The sequence below is a fragment of the Triticum urartu genome, chromosome 2A (assembly GCF_056163025.1).
Source record: "Triticum urartu cultivar PI428250 chromosome 2A, HENAU_Tu73, whole genome shotgun sequence".
Classification (NCBI taxonomy): domain Eukaryota; kingdom Viridiplantae; phylum Streptophyta; class Magnoliopsida; order Poales; family Poaceae; genus Triticum; species Triticum urartu.
This window is the reverse complement of record NC_141874.1, coordinates 505,677,559-505,690,562: the sequence shown is the minus strand read 5'-3', so window position 1 is coordinate 505,690,562 and position 13,004 is coordinate 505,677,559. Positions and strand designations below refer to the sequence as shown.

At 42.4% G+C, this 13,004-nt stretch overlaps 1 protein-coding gene across 1 annotated transcript; it reads left to right on the top strand.

Moving 5' to 3' along the window:
• The first annotated feature begins 565 nt into the window (after positions 1-565).
• On the top strand, positions 566-12,128 carry LOC125537140 (uncharacterized). The gene is made up of 4 exons (XM_048700437.2): positions 566-623; positions 7,999-8,454; positions 11,389-11,464; positions 11,664-12,128. Exons 1-4 carry the CDS (start codon positions 566-568, stop codon positions 11,704-11,706), a joined length of 633 nt encoding a protein of 210 aa, XP_048556394.1. The 3' UTR covers positions 11,707-12,128.
• Positions 12,129-13,004: the final 876 nt, after the last annotated feature.

Genomic DNA, 13,004 nt, shown 5'->3' with positions numbered 1-13,004 from the left:
GTACCCTACAATAATATCTCCGTTTGTTCTCCGCTATTAATGACTTTGGAGTGACTCTTTGTTGCATGTTGAGGGATTGTTATATGATCCAATTATGTTATTATTGTTGAGAGAACTTGCACTAGTGGAAGTATGAACCCTAGGCCATGTTTCAACGCATTGCAATACCGTTTTCGCTCACTTTTATCATTAGTTACCTTGCTGTTTTTATATTTTCAGATTACAACAACCTATATCTACCATCCATATTGCACTTGTATCACCATCTCTTCGCCGAACTAGTGGACCTATACAATTTACCATTGTATTGGGTGTGTTGGGGACACAAGAGACTCTTTGCTATTTGGTTGTAGGGTTGTTTGGGAGAGACCATCTTCATCCTACGCCTCCCACATATTGATAAACCTTAGGTCATCCACTTGAGGGAAATTTGCTACTGTCCTACAAACCTCTGCACTTGGAGGCCCAACAACATCTACAAGAAGAAGGTTGTGTAGTAGACATCAACCGTCCAACACTCGAAGGCCAGAAGCGCCCCTGAGATGCGGCCCTGTTGAGCCCTGGAATGGCGACGCAGACGCGCAGCCCGCTATCCTCGCCAGGATGGGGAGCTGCACCACGTGGTGGGCGGCGGTCGCCGCGCATGGCTCTTGCTTCTTGAAGCTCCTGAGTCGCCTTAGTGATGAACTCCTGAGCACTAGGCGCTCCGCGCCTTATGCCCTCTTGAGGGAAACGTGCGGCGAAGCACACCTCCACGTGGTGCCCGAGTGCCTCCCTCGTGATGTTGGCTTGGTCTGAGGCCCTCCAGAAGAGAGCCCTCGAGCCCGGCCCAAGGAGGGCGCCGGGCACGCCTTCCTATGCGAGGGAAGGAGGCGCCCTAGCTGCGGGCGCAGATCCTCAGGTGGTGCCACTGGAAACGCCACTTTCCCGAGGCCCTTGGTGGAGTAGCTGCTTCCTCTTCTTGGCGTTGGCCTCAGGAGGGTGCAGGGTGCCTTCATTGTTGGGGTTTTCGGCCACTGCAGCTTCGTAAGCGCGCTCGAGGGAGCACACCGCATCTCTTTCCTCATAGGCGACTGATACGTCTCCATCGTATCTACTTTTCCAAACACTTTTGACCTTGTTTTGGACTCTAACTTGCATGATTTTAATGGAACTAACCCGGACTGACGCTGTTTTCAGCAGAATTACCATGGTGTTATTTTTGTGCAGAAATAAAAGTTCTCGGAATGACCTGTAACTTCATGAAGAATATTTTTGGAATATATAAAAATACTAGCGAAAGAATCAACACTAGGGGGGGCACACCCTGTCCACGAGGGTGGGGGGCGCACCCACCCCCCTGGGGTGCGCTCCCTGTCTCGTGGGACCCCTGAGACTCCACCGACCTCAACTCCAACTTTATATATTCACGTTCGGGGAGAAAAAAATCAGGGAGAAGGATTCATCACGTTTTACGATACGGAGCCGCCGCCAAGCCCTAATCTCTCTCGGGAGGGCTGATTTGGAGTTCGTTCGGGGCTCCGGAGAGGGGAATCCATCGCCATCGTCATCATCAACCTTCCTTCATCACCAATTTCATGATGCTCACCGGCGTGCGTGAGTAAGTCCATCGCAGGCTTGATGGACGGTGATGGGTTGGATGAGATTTATCATGTAATTGAGTTAGTTTTGTTAGGGTTTGATCCCTAGTATCCATTATGTTATGAGATTGATGTTGCTATGATTTTGCTATGCTTAGTGCTTGTCACTAGGGGCCAAGTGCCGTGATTTCAGATCTGAACCTATTATGTTTCCATGAATATATGTGAGTTCTTGATCCTATTTTGCATGTCAATAGTCACCTACTATGTGTTATGATCCATTAACCCCGAAGTGACAATAATCGGGACAATTACCGGTGATGACTATAGTTTGAGGAGTTCATGTATTCACGAAGTGCTAATGCTTTGTTCCAGTACTCTATTAAAAGGAGGCCTTAATATCCCTTAGTTTCCAATCGGTCCCCGCTGCCACGGGAGGGTAGGACAAAAGATGTCATGCAAGTTCTTTTCCATAAGCACGTATGACTATATTCGAAATACATGCCTACATTACATTGATGAACTGGAGCTAGTTTTGTGTCACCCTATGTTATAACTGTTACATGAAGAATCGCATCCGACATAATTATCCATCACCGATCCATTGCCTACGAGCTTTTCAGATATTGATCTTTGCTTAGTTACTTTTTGTTGCCACTGTTACAATCACTACAAAAACAATACTGTTATTTTTGCCACCGTTACTCTTACTTCCATATTACTTTGCTACTAAATACTTTGCTGCAGATATTAAGTCTTTCAGGTGCGGTTGAATTGACAACTCAACTGTTAATACTTGAGAATATTCTTTGGCTCCCCTTGTGTCGAATCAAGAAATTTGGGTTGAATACTCTACCCTCGAAAATTGTTGCGATCCCCTATACTTGTGGGTTATCAAGACTATTTTCTGGCACCGTTGCCGGGGAAGCATAGCTCTATTCTTTGAGTCACTTGGGATTTATATCTGTTGATCGCTATGAAGAACTTGAAAGATGAAAGGACCAAGATATTTCCCTGAACTACGAGGGGAGGTAAGGAACTGCCATCTAGCTCTACACTTGATTCACCTTTGTTTTGAGTAAACTTGTGACACCTACTCCTGCTATTTATTCTGATATGTCGCATGTTATTGATGATGCCACTTCTGCTTGGCATGATGCTTATGATGAAACTACTTCTATGCTTGATAATACTGTGCCATTAGGTGAATTTCTGGATGAACAACTTGCTAAGGTTAGAGAGAATGAAATTATTGAAACTGATAATATTGATGAATGTGATGATGAAGATTCTCCCCCTAGATATGAATTGCCTGTTGTGCCTAAGGGTTATGTTATGGATGAAGAAACTGCTAGAGACTTTTTAGCTTGCAATGATAGATATGATCTTAAGAAACTGTTAGCTAAGCTGAAAGAAAAGTCTTTGAATGCTAGAATGAAACATGACCCAGCTTTTGCTACTTCACCTATCTATATTTTCGATAAGGATTATGATTTCTCTATCGACCCTGAGTTAATTACTTTGGTTGAATATGATCCTTTTTATGGCTATGAATCTGAAACTGTTGTGGCACATCTTACTAAATTAAATGATATAGCCACCCTATTCACTAATGATGAGAAAACTTGCTGTTACTTTATCCTTAAGTTGTTTTCGTTCTCATTAAAGGGTGATGCTAAAACATGATTTAATTCTCTTGATCCTGGTTGTGTGTGTAGTCCCCAGGATATGATTTATTACTTCTCTGCTAAATATTTCCCCGCCCATAAGAAACAAGCTGCCTTAAGGGAAATGTAAATTTTTTTTGCAAATTGAAGAAGAGAGTCTCCCACAAGCTTGGGGGAGGCTTCTCCGATTACTTAATGCTTTGCCTGATCATCCTCTCAAGAAAAATGAAATACTTGATATCTCTTATAATGGACTAACTGATGCTTCGAGAGACCACCTGGCTAGTTGTGCTGGTTGTGTTTTCAGGGAAAGAACTGTTGATCAAGCTGAATTGCTATTGAATAATATGTTGAGTAATGAAAATGATTGAACACTTCCTGAACCAACTCCTAAGCCAACTCCGAACAAAAGGGGTTTTCTATTTCTCAGTCCTGAAGATATGCAAGAGGCAAAGAAATCTATGAAAGAAAAGGGTATTAAAGCTGAAGATGTTAAGAATTTACTACCTATTGAAGAAATACATGGTTTTGATAACCCGACACAGGTAGTAAAGGTAAATTATCTCTATAGATATGATAAAGGTGATATTCCTCGTAATAAGTCTGCTAGCCAATGCTTGGATGAGTTTGATAATTTTACTGTTAAACAAGAAAACTGCAATGCTTATGTTGGTAGACAATTGAAACTTAATGCTTATATGATTGAACACTTGAGTGATTATATGTCTAGAGTTAAAGGTGAACTTAAACTTATTAGTAAACATGCTTGTATGGTTACCACTCAAGTAGAACACGTACTTAAAGCTCAGAACGATTTGCTCGATGAATTAGATAATAAGAAAAATGATAATGCTGTTAGAGTTGTGACTAGAGGGGGTAAAATGACTCAGGAACCTTTGTATCCCGAGGGCCACCCTAAGAGAATTGAGCAAGATTCTCAGAGAACTAATGTTGATGCACCTAGTTCTTCTAAGAAGAAGAAGAAAAAGGCAAAATGATAGGACTTTGCATGCTTCTAGTGAACCTGTTGTTGACACACCCGAGAATCACAATGATATTTCTATTTCTAATGCTGAAACACAATATGGTAATGAACATGAACCTAGTGATAATATTAATGATGATGTTCATATTGATGCTCAACCTAGCAATGACAATGATGTAGAGATTGAACCTGCTATTGATCTTGATAACCCACAATCAAAGAATCAACACTATGATAAGAGAGACTTTGTTGCTAGGAAGCACGGTAAAGAAAGAGAACCATGGGTTCGGAAACCCATGCCTTTTCCTCCTAAACCATCCAAGAAAAGGGATGATCAGGATTTTGAGCGCTTTGCTGAAATGATTAGACCTATCTTTTGCGTATGCGTTTGACTGGTATGCTTAAAATGAATCCTTATGCTAAGTACATGAAAGATATTGTTACAAATAAAACGAAGATACCAAAAGCTGAAATTTCCACCATGCTTGCTAATTATACTTTTAAAGGTGGAATACGAAAGAAACTAGGGGATCCTGGAGTACCAACTATACCATGCTCCATTAAGAGAAACTATGTTAAAACTGCTTCATGTGATCTTGGAGCCGGTGTTAGTGTTATGCCTCTCTCTTTATATCGTAGACTTGATTTGAATAAGTTGACACCTACTGAAATATCTTTGCAAATGGCTGATAAATAAACTGCTATACCTGTCGGTATTTGTGAGGATGTACCTGTTGTGGTTGCAAACGTTACTATTTTAAGAGACTTTGTTATTCTTGATATTCCCGAGGGCGATAGTATGTCTATTATTCTTGGTAGACCCTTTTTGAATACTGCAGGGGTTGTTGTTGATTGTAACAAAGGCAATGTCACTTTTCATGTTAATGGTAATGATCATACTGTACACTTTCCGAGGAAACAACCTCAAGTCCACAGTATTAATTCTATTGGAAAAACTTCAACAATTATTATTGGAGGTTTTGAATTTCCTCTTCGTAATGTCAAGAAAAAATTTGATATTCTTATTGTTGGGGACATGCATATCCCCGTTGAGGTAACTTAGTGTTATTTGAAAATTCTCCAGTTTCATGTTATTCGGAAAGAGTTTGTTAACAAGACTTGATCAACCTTGTTAGTGGATTCCTTTTGATGAGCATGAGATGGATGAAGTTAGAAAGCACAACTCTCTATACCCTCTTTTTACTTTCTGTTATTTAGATTAAATAAAGCAAAACTATTATTTTCTATCTATTTTCTGAATTATCCTTGCAATAAAAAATACCCCGAAAATAAAAGTTCTCCAAATGTCCTGAAAATTTTATATGTTTTTTTCTAGAATATTTAAGAATATTTGGCACTGAGAACACACCTGGGGGACCCACCACCTGGCCATGAGGGTCCAGGGCGCGGCCCTTGCCTCGTGGACCCCACGTGGGCCCCCTCCACTTATACTTGCACCCACACACTTCGTCTTCCTCCAGAAAAAAAATCCTCCACCATCTCAAACCCGAGTTCTAGCTCATCTTGCTACCATTTTCGATCTCCTTGCTCAAAGCTCCATTCACAAAACTTCTTTGGGGGATTGTTCTTCGGTATGTGACTCCTCCAATGGTCCAATTAGCTTTTGTTCTAGGGCTTTATTTATTGCATTTTTTTCTGCTTAGGTGACCCTGTTCATGAGCTTGCATGTCAAATTTATGTGGTCAAAAGTAGTTTTAATGCATGATATAGTCTCTAGACACTTGTGGAAGTAGTTGCTATTAATCTTGTTGAGTTTGGTTCACTTTTATTTTGAGTCACTAAAAATTTCAGAAATTTTTCAGAGAAAATGATGAAGAGAGAATTGAGGGGCTCTTCGAGCCGAAGCTCGAAGGATAAGCAAAGTGAAGAGAATAAGAAGCCCAAATATAATCTCCCTCACAATGTGGAGGTTCGGCCGTGCGAATGGCCTTGTGATGAGTTCTTGAGAGCAGTCGGGATTTATGATGACTTCTATTATTTGGCTGAGAATGCAGGCCTCATCGACTTCCTCCGCGACCAGCGGGAATAGTATCTCCTTCTCACCAATATTTTCGTGCAAATTTTTTACTTTCATGCTAAGAAATCACCACCTTTAGTGGAATTTCACTTATATGATGAGGTTAAGGAGATTTCACTATATGAGTTTTGTCGGATCTGTAAGATACCCTTTGCGGGCGGCATAAAGGAAGCACATCGTAATGATGTGGAGGGGTTTATTGATACGATTGATGTAGGGGAAACGGGGAAAGTTTCCGATGCAAGAATTACTAGCATACATTTTCCTGTTTTACGTTACTTTGCAATATTTGCTAGTAGATGCTTAATTGGTCGCGGGAACAGTGGAAATCTCAGTGCCCCTGATATTGTTATTTTGCGCCATGCTTTGTTTCGTGAATCAACTTTCAGTCTCGGCGCTATTGTTGCTAAACGGTTAAATCTAAACCGTACAAAGGGCCCCATCTTTGGAGGCATCTTTGCTTCACGCCTTGCTGCACACTTTAGGATACCTATTAGGCATTATGAGAAAGAGGAAAAGTTGTTGCCCCCTTTTTTCTAGATTATAAGAGTATGGTAGCACATTATTTTATTGTTAAGGATAAGAAGAAGGTGCTTAAGAATAGATTGATTTTTGATAAAAACTACTATGAGATTATTACCTTTCCTGCGCCCTCTTTGTTTAACATATTTTCAGGCATGTACCTCGTTTCGCCGGAGGCCATTCGTGCATACTGGAGCCGGACACCAGCTCCAGAGCCTAAGCCGGAGCCACCCCTTGATCCTTATCGACAGTTTGTTTATTAGTGGGATCCGGGGGAGATCGCCAACCAGTGGCACCCAGAGGACACTCCTCCGTACACCGGAGAGGGAAGCTTTGAGCCATGGACATAGACCAACTTAGGCCAAAAGCCTAAGCTTGGGGGAGTACGTATTTCTCACCGACATTACATTCGTGTTCACACACTCATGCCAGTTGGCGATGCTCATACTTTTTCATTGTAATATCCATGCTAGTTTATTTTCTTTTCCAGCATTCTTCTTGTGTGTTCGAAAAACCTTAAGAAAAACCAAAAAAATAGTTGTAGCTTTTAGCTAGTTTACTTTCCATGCTTGTAGTAGTAGTAATTAAAAGAAAACCCAAAAATATTTCTTGTTCTTCTTTTCCTTGTTGGGAGCTTTCCCGTGTAAATAGTTTTGTTTATTTTCTTTTCTTTGTGGGTTGAGAGGAGAAGACCATGATGAAAATGTTGAGTGGCTCTCATATGCATTATTGTTGATCTAACCAAGAGCCCATATTACCTTGTCTTCTCCTATGTATTGAATGCTTGCAGATTCCAGCTTAGTCCAATGCACGTGCACTATTATTATTATCCACACCGTTCGGTTGTGCAAGTGAAAGACAATAATGACGATATATATATATAGGGCTGGACTATTCTGTTACTAGTAACATAATATTATTTTGTTACCATCGGTCCCTATATACGCACGCGCGAAGAATTCAGCCCACACACCATGCACCACACCCCGAGCCCCGATCCACCGCCGCCCCCCTGCTTCCATCCGCCGCCGCCCCATGCTTCCCGCACTGGCCCCTCCACCCCCGCTGGCCCTCTTCCCCAGCGCGCCACCAGGCCCTCCCCCACCGCCATCTTCCACGCGCCGCCGTCGCTAGCCCCCTGCCCAGCGCGCCGGGGGCCCTTCGCGTCCCATCTCCAGTGACGAGCCGCCCCCGCTGGACCCCGAGTGCGGCCGCCCCTCCAAGTATGCCGAGTTCGTCAGTCCGTCAGTTCGCCGGTGGGCACCGCAAGTCAGGACCCCATCTTCCACCCCGCCTCCCACCTCCCGGCCGCCGCGCGCCTCCCTTCCCCGGCCGCGGCGCGCCTCCCACCTCCCGGCCGCCGCGTGCCTCCCTTCCTCGGTCGCCGCGCGCCTCCCTTCCCCTGCCGCCGCGCACTGTCGACGGCGGTGCGCCTAATTTCATCGCTCTATGGCTCGGTGCTCACCTCGACGGCGCCGCGGACGCAGTGGCGCTACTGCATCGCCTCCTTCCCGTGCTTACAGGTTGGCCTCCTCCTTAGCCCCTTCTGCCCCGAGGAGGACAACATCCAGCACAGACCGTTCACCGCCACTACCCCGGGCAGTTCACCACTGTCACCCTCGGCCATTCACCCCTGCTCCCGACTTCCCTTCCATTCCTCAGGTACGTGCACCGCACCCAGTCCGCCCAATTCGGTCGTCTGCTATGCCGCTTAGGATTTATTTCTTGTCTATTGTCGAAATTCCGCTAGCGGTCTGGCTGGCGAGAGGCTGCTTGCTTTCAAGGCTTGTCTTGATGTTGCTGCTTGCTGAATTTCGAGGGCGATTAGTGATCTCGGCAGGGGGAGAATTGGTGTTTTATTTAGCCTAGTGCAGTTTAAGGAGGAGTGCGTATGTAGGAGGTCTTTAGTTCTTTGTCTTATATCACCATTCACGTGGGTGAAGCATAATATAGTCTGTATCATGAAAGGTTAATTTTGCTGCCCCTGGTCGGATTTTGGGGCCTGCAACAGTTTACATCTAGACATTTCTCCATTTTTGCATTTTATTTTTGCACCATCTCCGTTTGCCTGTATATATACCTAGATGTGCTAATTATCAGTTTGACTATATCATTTCAACTAGTTAAAATTGTCTCAGTTCATCTAGTTAAATTGTCTTAGTTCCAATATATTTACTGTGCTAAGAAAAGTCAAAATATTAGTTAATCATGCTTCCATTTCCTCCAAACAAAAAATGATCTCTGAAGATTATGTCTTTCCCCTTGCATAACAACACATGGAATTACTTCTACAAACCCGGCTAGTGTGAGCGACAAAATGGAAATCACACTACATAAGAAAAAGAATTATGCGCCGTGTATCAACCCCCAAGAAACTCACATTTGTTAAAGATGGACTTCTGTCACATAAACAACAATATCAGGCATTCAGGATGTTGTCCATCGTCATTGAATGATTAAATCACACACACGCATATGCTAGTAGGTAGCGCTCTTAAAAAGTGAGTTTATTCCTACATATATGTACTAGTGACACTACTCTTGCATAAAATTTCTCCTTTTGCAAAAAGTAGTTTTTGCAAAAAGAAGCAAAAGTCATGTTTACCTGGTCTGCAAAAATGATGCTTGCTAGGTGTTTGTTCTAATGCATATATGAACATAACACTTTTATTTCTTGTTTTCTTTATACTGAGAAGAAACCTTGTGAAGGTTTAGGGAAACAGAAGGGCTCACCAACAAAAACCACTAAAAAAGTTCAGAATAATATTGGGGAGGATCAAGTGCAAGAATACAAAAAGTTTAGAGTTGAGAAAGCGGAAAAGTTCATAGGCCTCTCCTGTTCACAAACGCATGCCGCTGGCCGCTAGAGATGTGTTGCCGCCATTGCCCATCCAAAATCACAGTGCCTATCGAGTTTCTTTGTCAAAAGCTTGCATCGATGGCTAACTCCGTACTATTATTTTACCTACTATTATGCTAATGTTGTACTGGTGCTCTTGCTTATTAAGGCATGCATCAATAGTCAATCTTGAACTGGATGTGCTATTCGTTCGGTGACTGGAGCGTTTCTTTAATGGATGTGTTCTTTGGCTGAGGACGTCAATGTTATGTTGTTTTCATACTTTCAACAAAAAATATCTATAAGTTCAAAATGTATAACCCTATAAGTTCATTGAAAAACAGAAACAAAAAAATAGTACATGAGCAAGTAGCCGCCCTGCACTGGACGTCAACGTTATGTTGTTTTCATACTTTCAGCTCACATTGTAGCTTTTTCCAGTTCAATGGATTCCAAAAAGGAAAAAAATGTGGATGGGTGATGAATCAACTTCCTGTACTGTTGTGCCATGAGCATTGGACGACCCCGACCACTGGAACCACTGCTTCCCGACCTCCTTCTTGCATCGCCATCTCCTGGTGGGGCTCTACCGCCGGAGCACTCTGGCCGTTCACAACCACCACTCCAGGCCGTTCAACGCCACCACCCCAGGCCGTTCATTGCCAGCAGCACCCTGGATCCCACCCCCACCCTGGGAGTTTCAGTTATCGAGTAAGTTTCAGTCCAACTTGAGCTTTCAGTCCATGTGTCTCTTGCTGTTGTGGCCGGTCTCCAGGTACATAGTGATGTTCCTATTCATGCATGTAGTGCTTCTCCGTTAAATCACTTATTTCATATTGTTTGTTCCAACCACGTTGGATGCCTAGTACTAGTAGCTTGCACTAGCCTATACATGAGCATCTCAAGCCGTTGTTAATAGATGTGAGTAGTACTGATTGTTTTGATTGAGTTGGCGTCTCAGATTACACTGGAGCATGTGTTTTCACAGAGAGTTTAGGTTCCAGATTGCCAAAAGTTCGAAGATAGTGAGATGGATGGGAAACTACCAGACAGAGATGATATTGGACAAATCAAAATTAGTAAAAGAAAGAAACCGCTAGAAGTTCAACTAGGGTAACTTAAAAAGTTCATGAAAAATAAATATAGAAGTTCAGAGAAGAGGGTCGGAAAAGATTTGGGAAAATACACAAACCAAAAAACATGGGAAAACTTCAGTTCAAAAAAAACTTGCCTTAGTTAAGAGTTTATTTGGAGTGGTTAGCAATTCAGTAACTAGAAAAAGGACACATCAGTTCAATTATACTTGCCAGAAGTAGTTAAGAGTTTATTTGCTGTGGTTAAAAAATCAAGCTAATTTTCTGTAGTTCTCAGGTTAGAAAAAGGTCTCATTTCACTTTGCTAAAGTCCATCCAGAATCTTGGAATCCTATGTGGTCTCTGGCAAGGTATGCACAGAATGATATCTACCTCGATGAGTGTAATGTGTTTTCTCACTTCCAGGCCTGGGGATGTTTTTTCATTTGACATACTTCAAGTATTTTGCGGGTAAGTAAACCAATCATGTTTTTGTAGTTCGGAGGGAAATCATAATAAGTTCTAAGGAAATAAATATAGAAGTTCATATTTCGAAACAAATGAAGTATTTGGAAAGTAAAATGAATTATTTTAAAGTACATAACCTTTTATGTTTCGTTACGAATTTGTAATGTTACTGTACATGAACTTGTGCATGCTAATTGGTGGCTATTGTGTGTGCAGGGTACGTCCAACGACAACGAGCAGGCGGCAAGTGTATTGATGAGCAGCGGGACGGTGGCATGGAGCAGTTGAGTAGGTGTGCGTAGTTCAAGTTCACTAGTATTTGTAAATGCTGGTAGTAGTACTAGTATTTACAAATTTGTAACCTAAGCACTAATCTTGCATCTCGTTACTTCTATGGAAGCACTGACCTCGTAATATTATTGGACCAACCACTAACTTGAGAATTAGACATGGTGCTCAGTGTATTCTCTCAATCTTGGTTGTTCTTGCAGTGCTTATAAGCTTGACATCTTTGATGAATCCAACCCAAACTGAAGCATGTCGGTGAGCCGAGGGCTGGGCCAACCGCTGTCGTTTGTCTACCTCCTACCCCGGTGAGCCCATGCTCTTCTGCTCTTGACGCTTGAGCCGCCTGCAATTCTTTTCTCTGTTCGAAAATTCCCAAATCATCAGTACTTTGTATCTGGATACACCATGTTATTTCTGCAAATTTCCATTATGCTTGTATGTCCAAAATGTGTGCATTTACTACTTTTGTTTTGTTGTAGTGGAGAGAAGTTACCCTGTTGCGGGCTGACCTGGAGGTGGCTCCGACACAATTGCAGGACCACCACGCAAGCTTCCTCAAGGAGCTCATGCCCAACGATACTAAAAGAAAAAACTGCTCCAGTTTTGAACTACTTATTCAGTCATGCTATTACCGAGTGAAAAATGGAGTGAAAGAGTATTGCAATTGATCTCTCTTAGACCCTGTCAATCCTCTATCTATCCTTTCTTTGCTTGTTTTTTGGTCTGTAATTCAAGAACTTTGACCTTCATAATTCGGTTTTTGGTTAATTTGTTATGCCCAGTACAAACCATAAAATCTGAAGAGGCTTCTAATAGCAAGAAAATGTGCAGTCGGTGTGGTGTATATGTCATTCATGTATGAAAATTTGCGGTCGGTGTTGTGTATATGTTATTCATGTACATGTATTATTTATGTGAAAAAAATTCTATATATGATGAGACGATTGCTACTTCAAAGAAGGTATAGTACATGACAGCTTGATGTGCATGCAAGAATAAGAAAATGGTTTGAATCAAAAATATTGATCAGCACGAATTAAAAACAACGATCAGTTTGGAAAATAAAAGATGGTTAGGTTTTGGTATTCTGTGACATTGACGTCCAAGAAAACATCCAAGTTCTGCAACTGATCCGTCCAGATAGGACAAGGAGGTCAGTCCAGCAGGCGCATCTCAAGTGTCATGTCAGTGCGCCGCCCACCAGTCACCATGCCTCTCCGCCGCATGTCGTGTCGTGTTGCCTTGCCATCAACCACCGTTGTGGCTCAGCCCTGTAGTGCTTCCACGGTCACCACACTCAGCTTTGTTCTATCGTTCTCCTCGCCTTGCTCTCCTCAATATTGGCATTACAAAAACACCGCAAGTTCACAATTACTCTTAAAAACAGCACGATGAGTCTCACCGTATTTCAAAATTCCTCTTAAAAGATGGGAGCAAGTACAAAATCATAAAGACATCCGTTCAAAGTATTCTTTTTTCGGAACCATTCAAAACTACTCTGTGAAAAATACCTCAGTACAAACATAGACATAGATCAGTACGAG

Coding starts and splice junctions, on each gene's coding strand:
- LOC125537140 (XM_048700437.2), top strand. CDS start 566: ATGGCGACGCAGACGCGCAGCCCGCTATCCTCGCCAGGATGGGGAGCT. Junction 8,455..11,388: donor ACTTCCCTTCCATTCCTCAG/GTACGTGCACCG, acceptor TTGTGTGTGCAG/GGTACGTCCAACGACAACGA. Junction 11,465..11,663: donor GGCATGGAGCAGTTGAGTAG/GTGTGCGTAGTT, acceptor TTGTTCTTGCAG/TGCTTATAAGCTTGACATCT.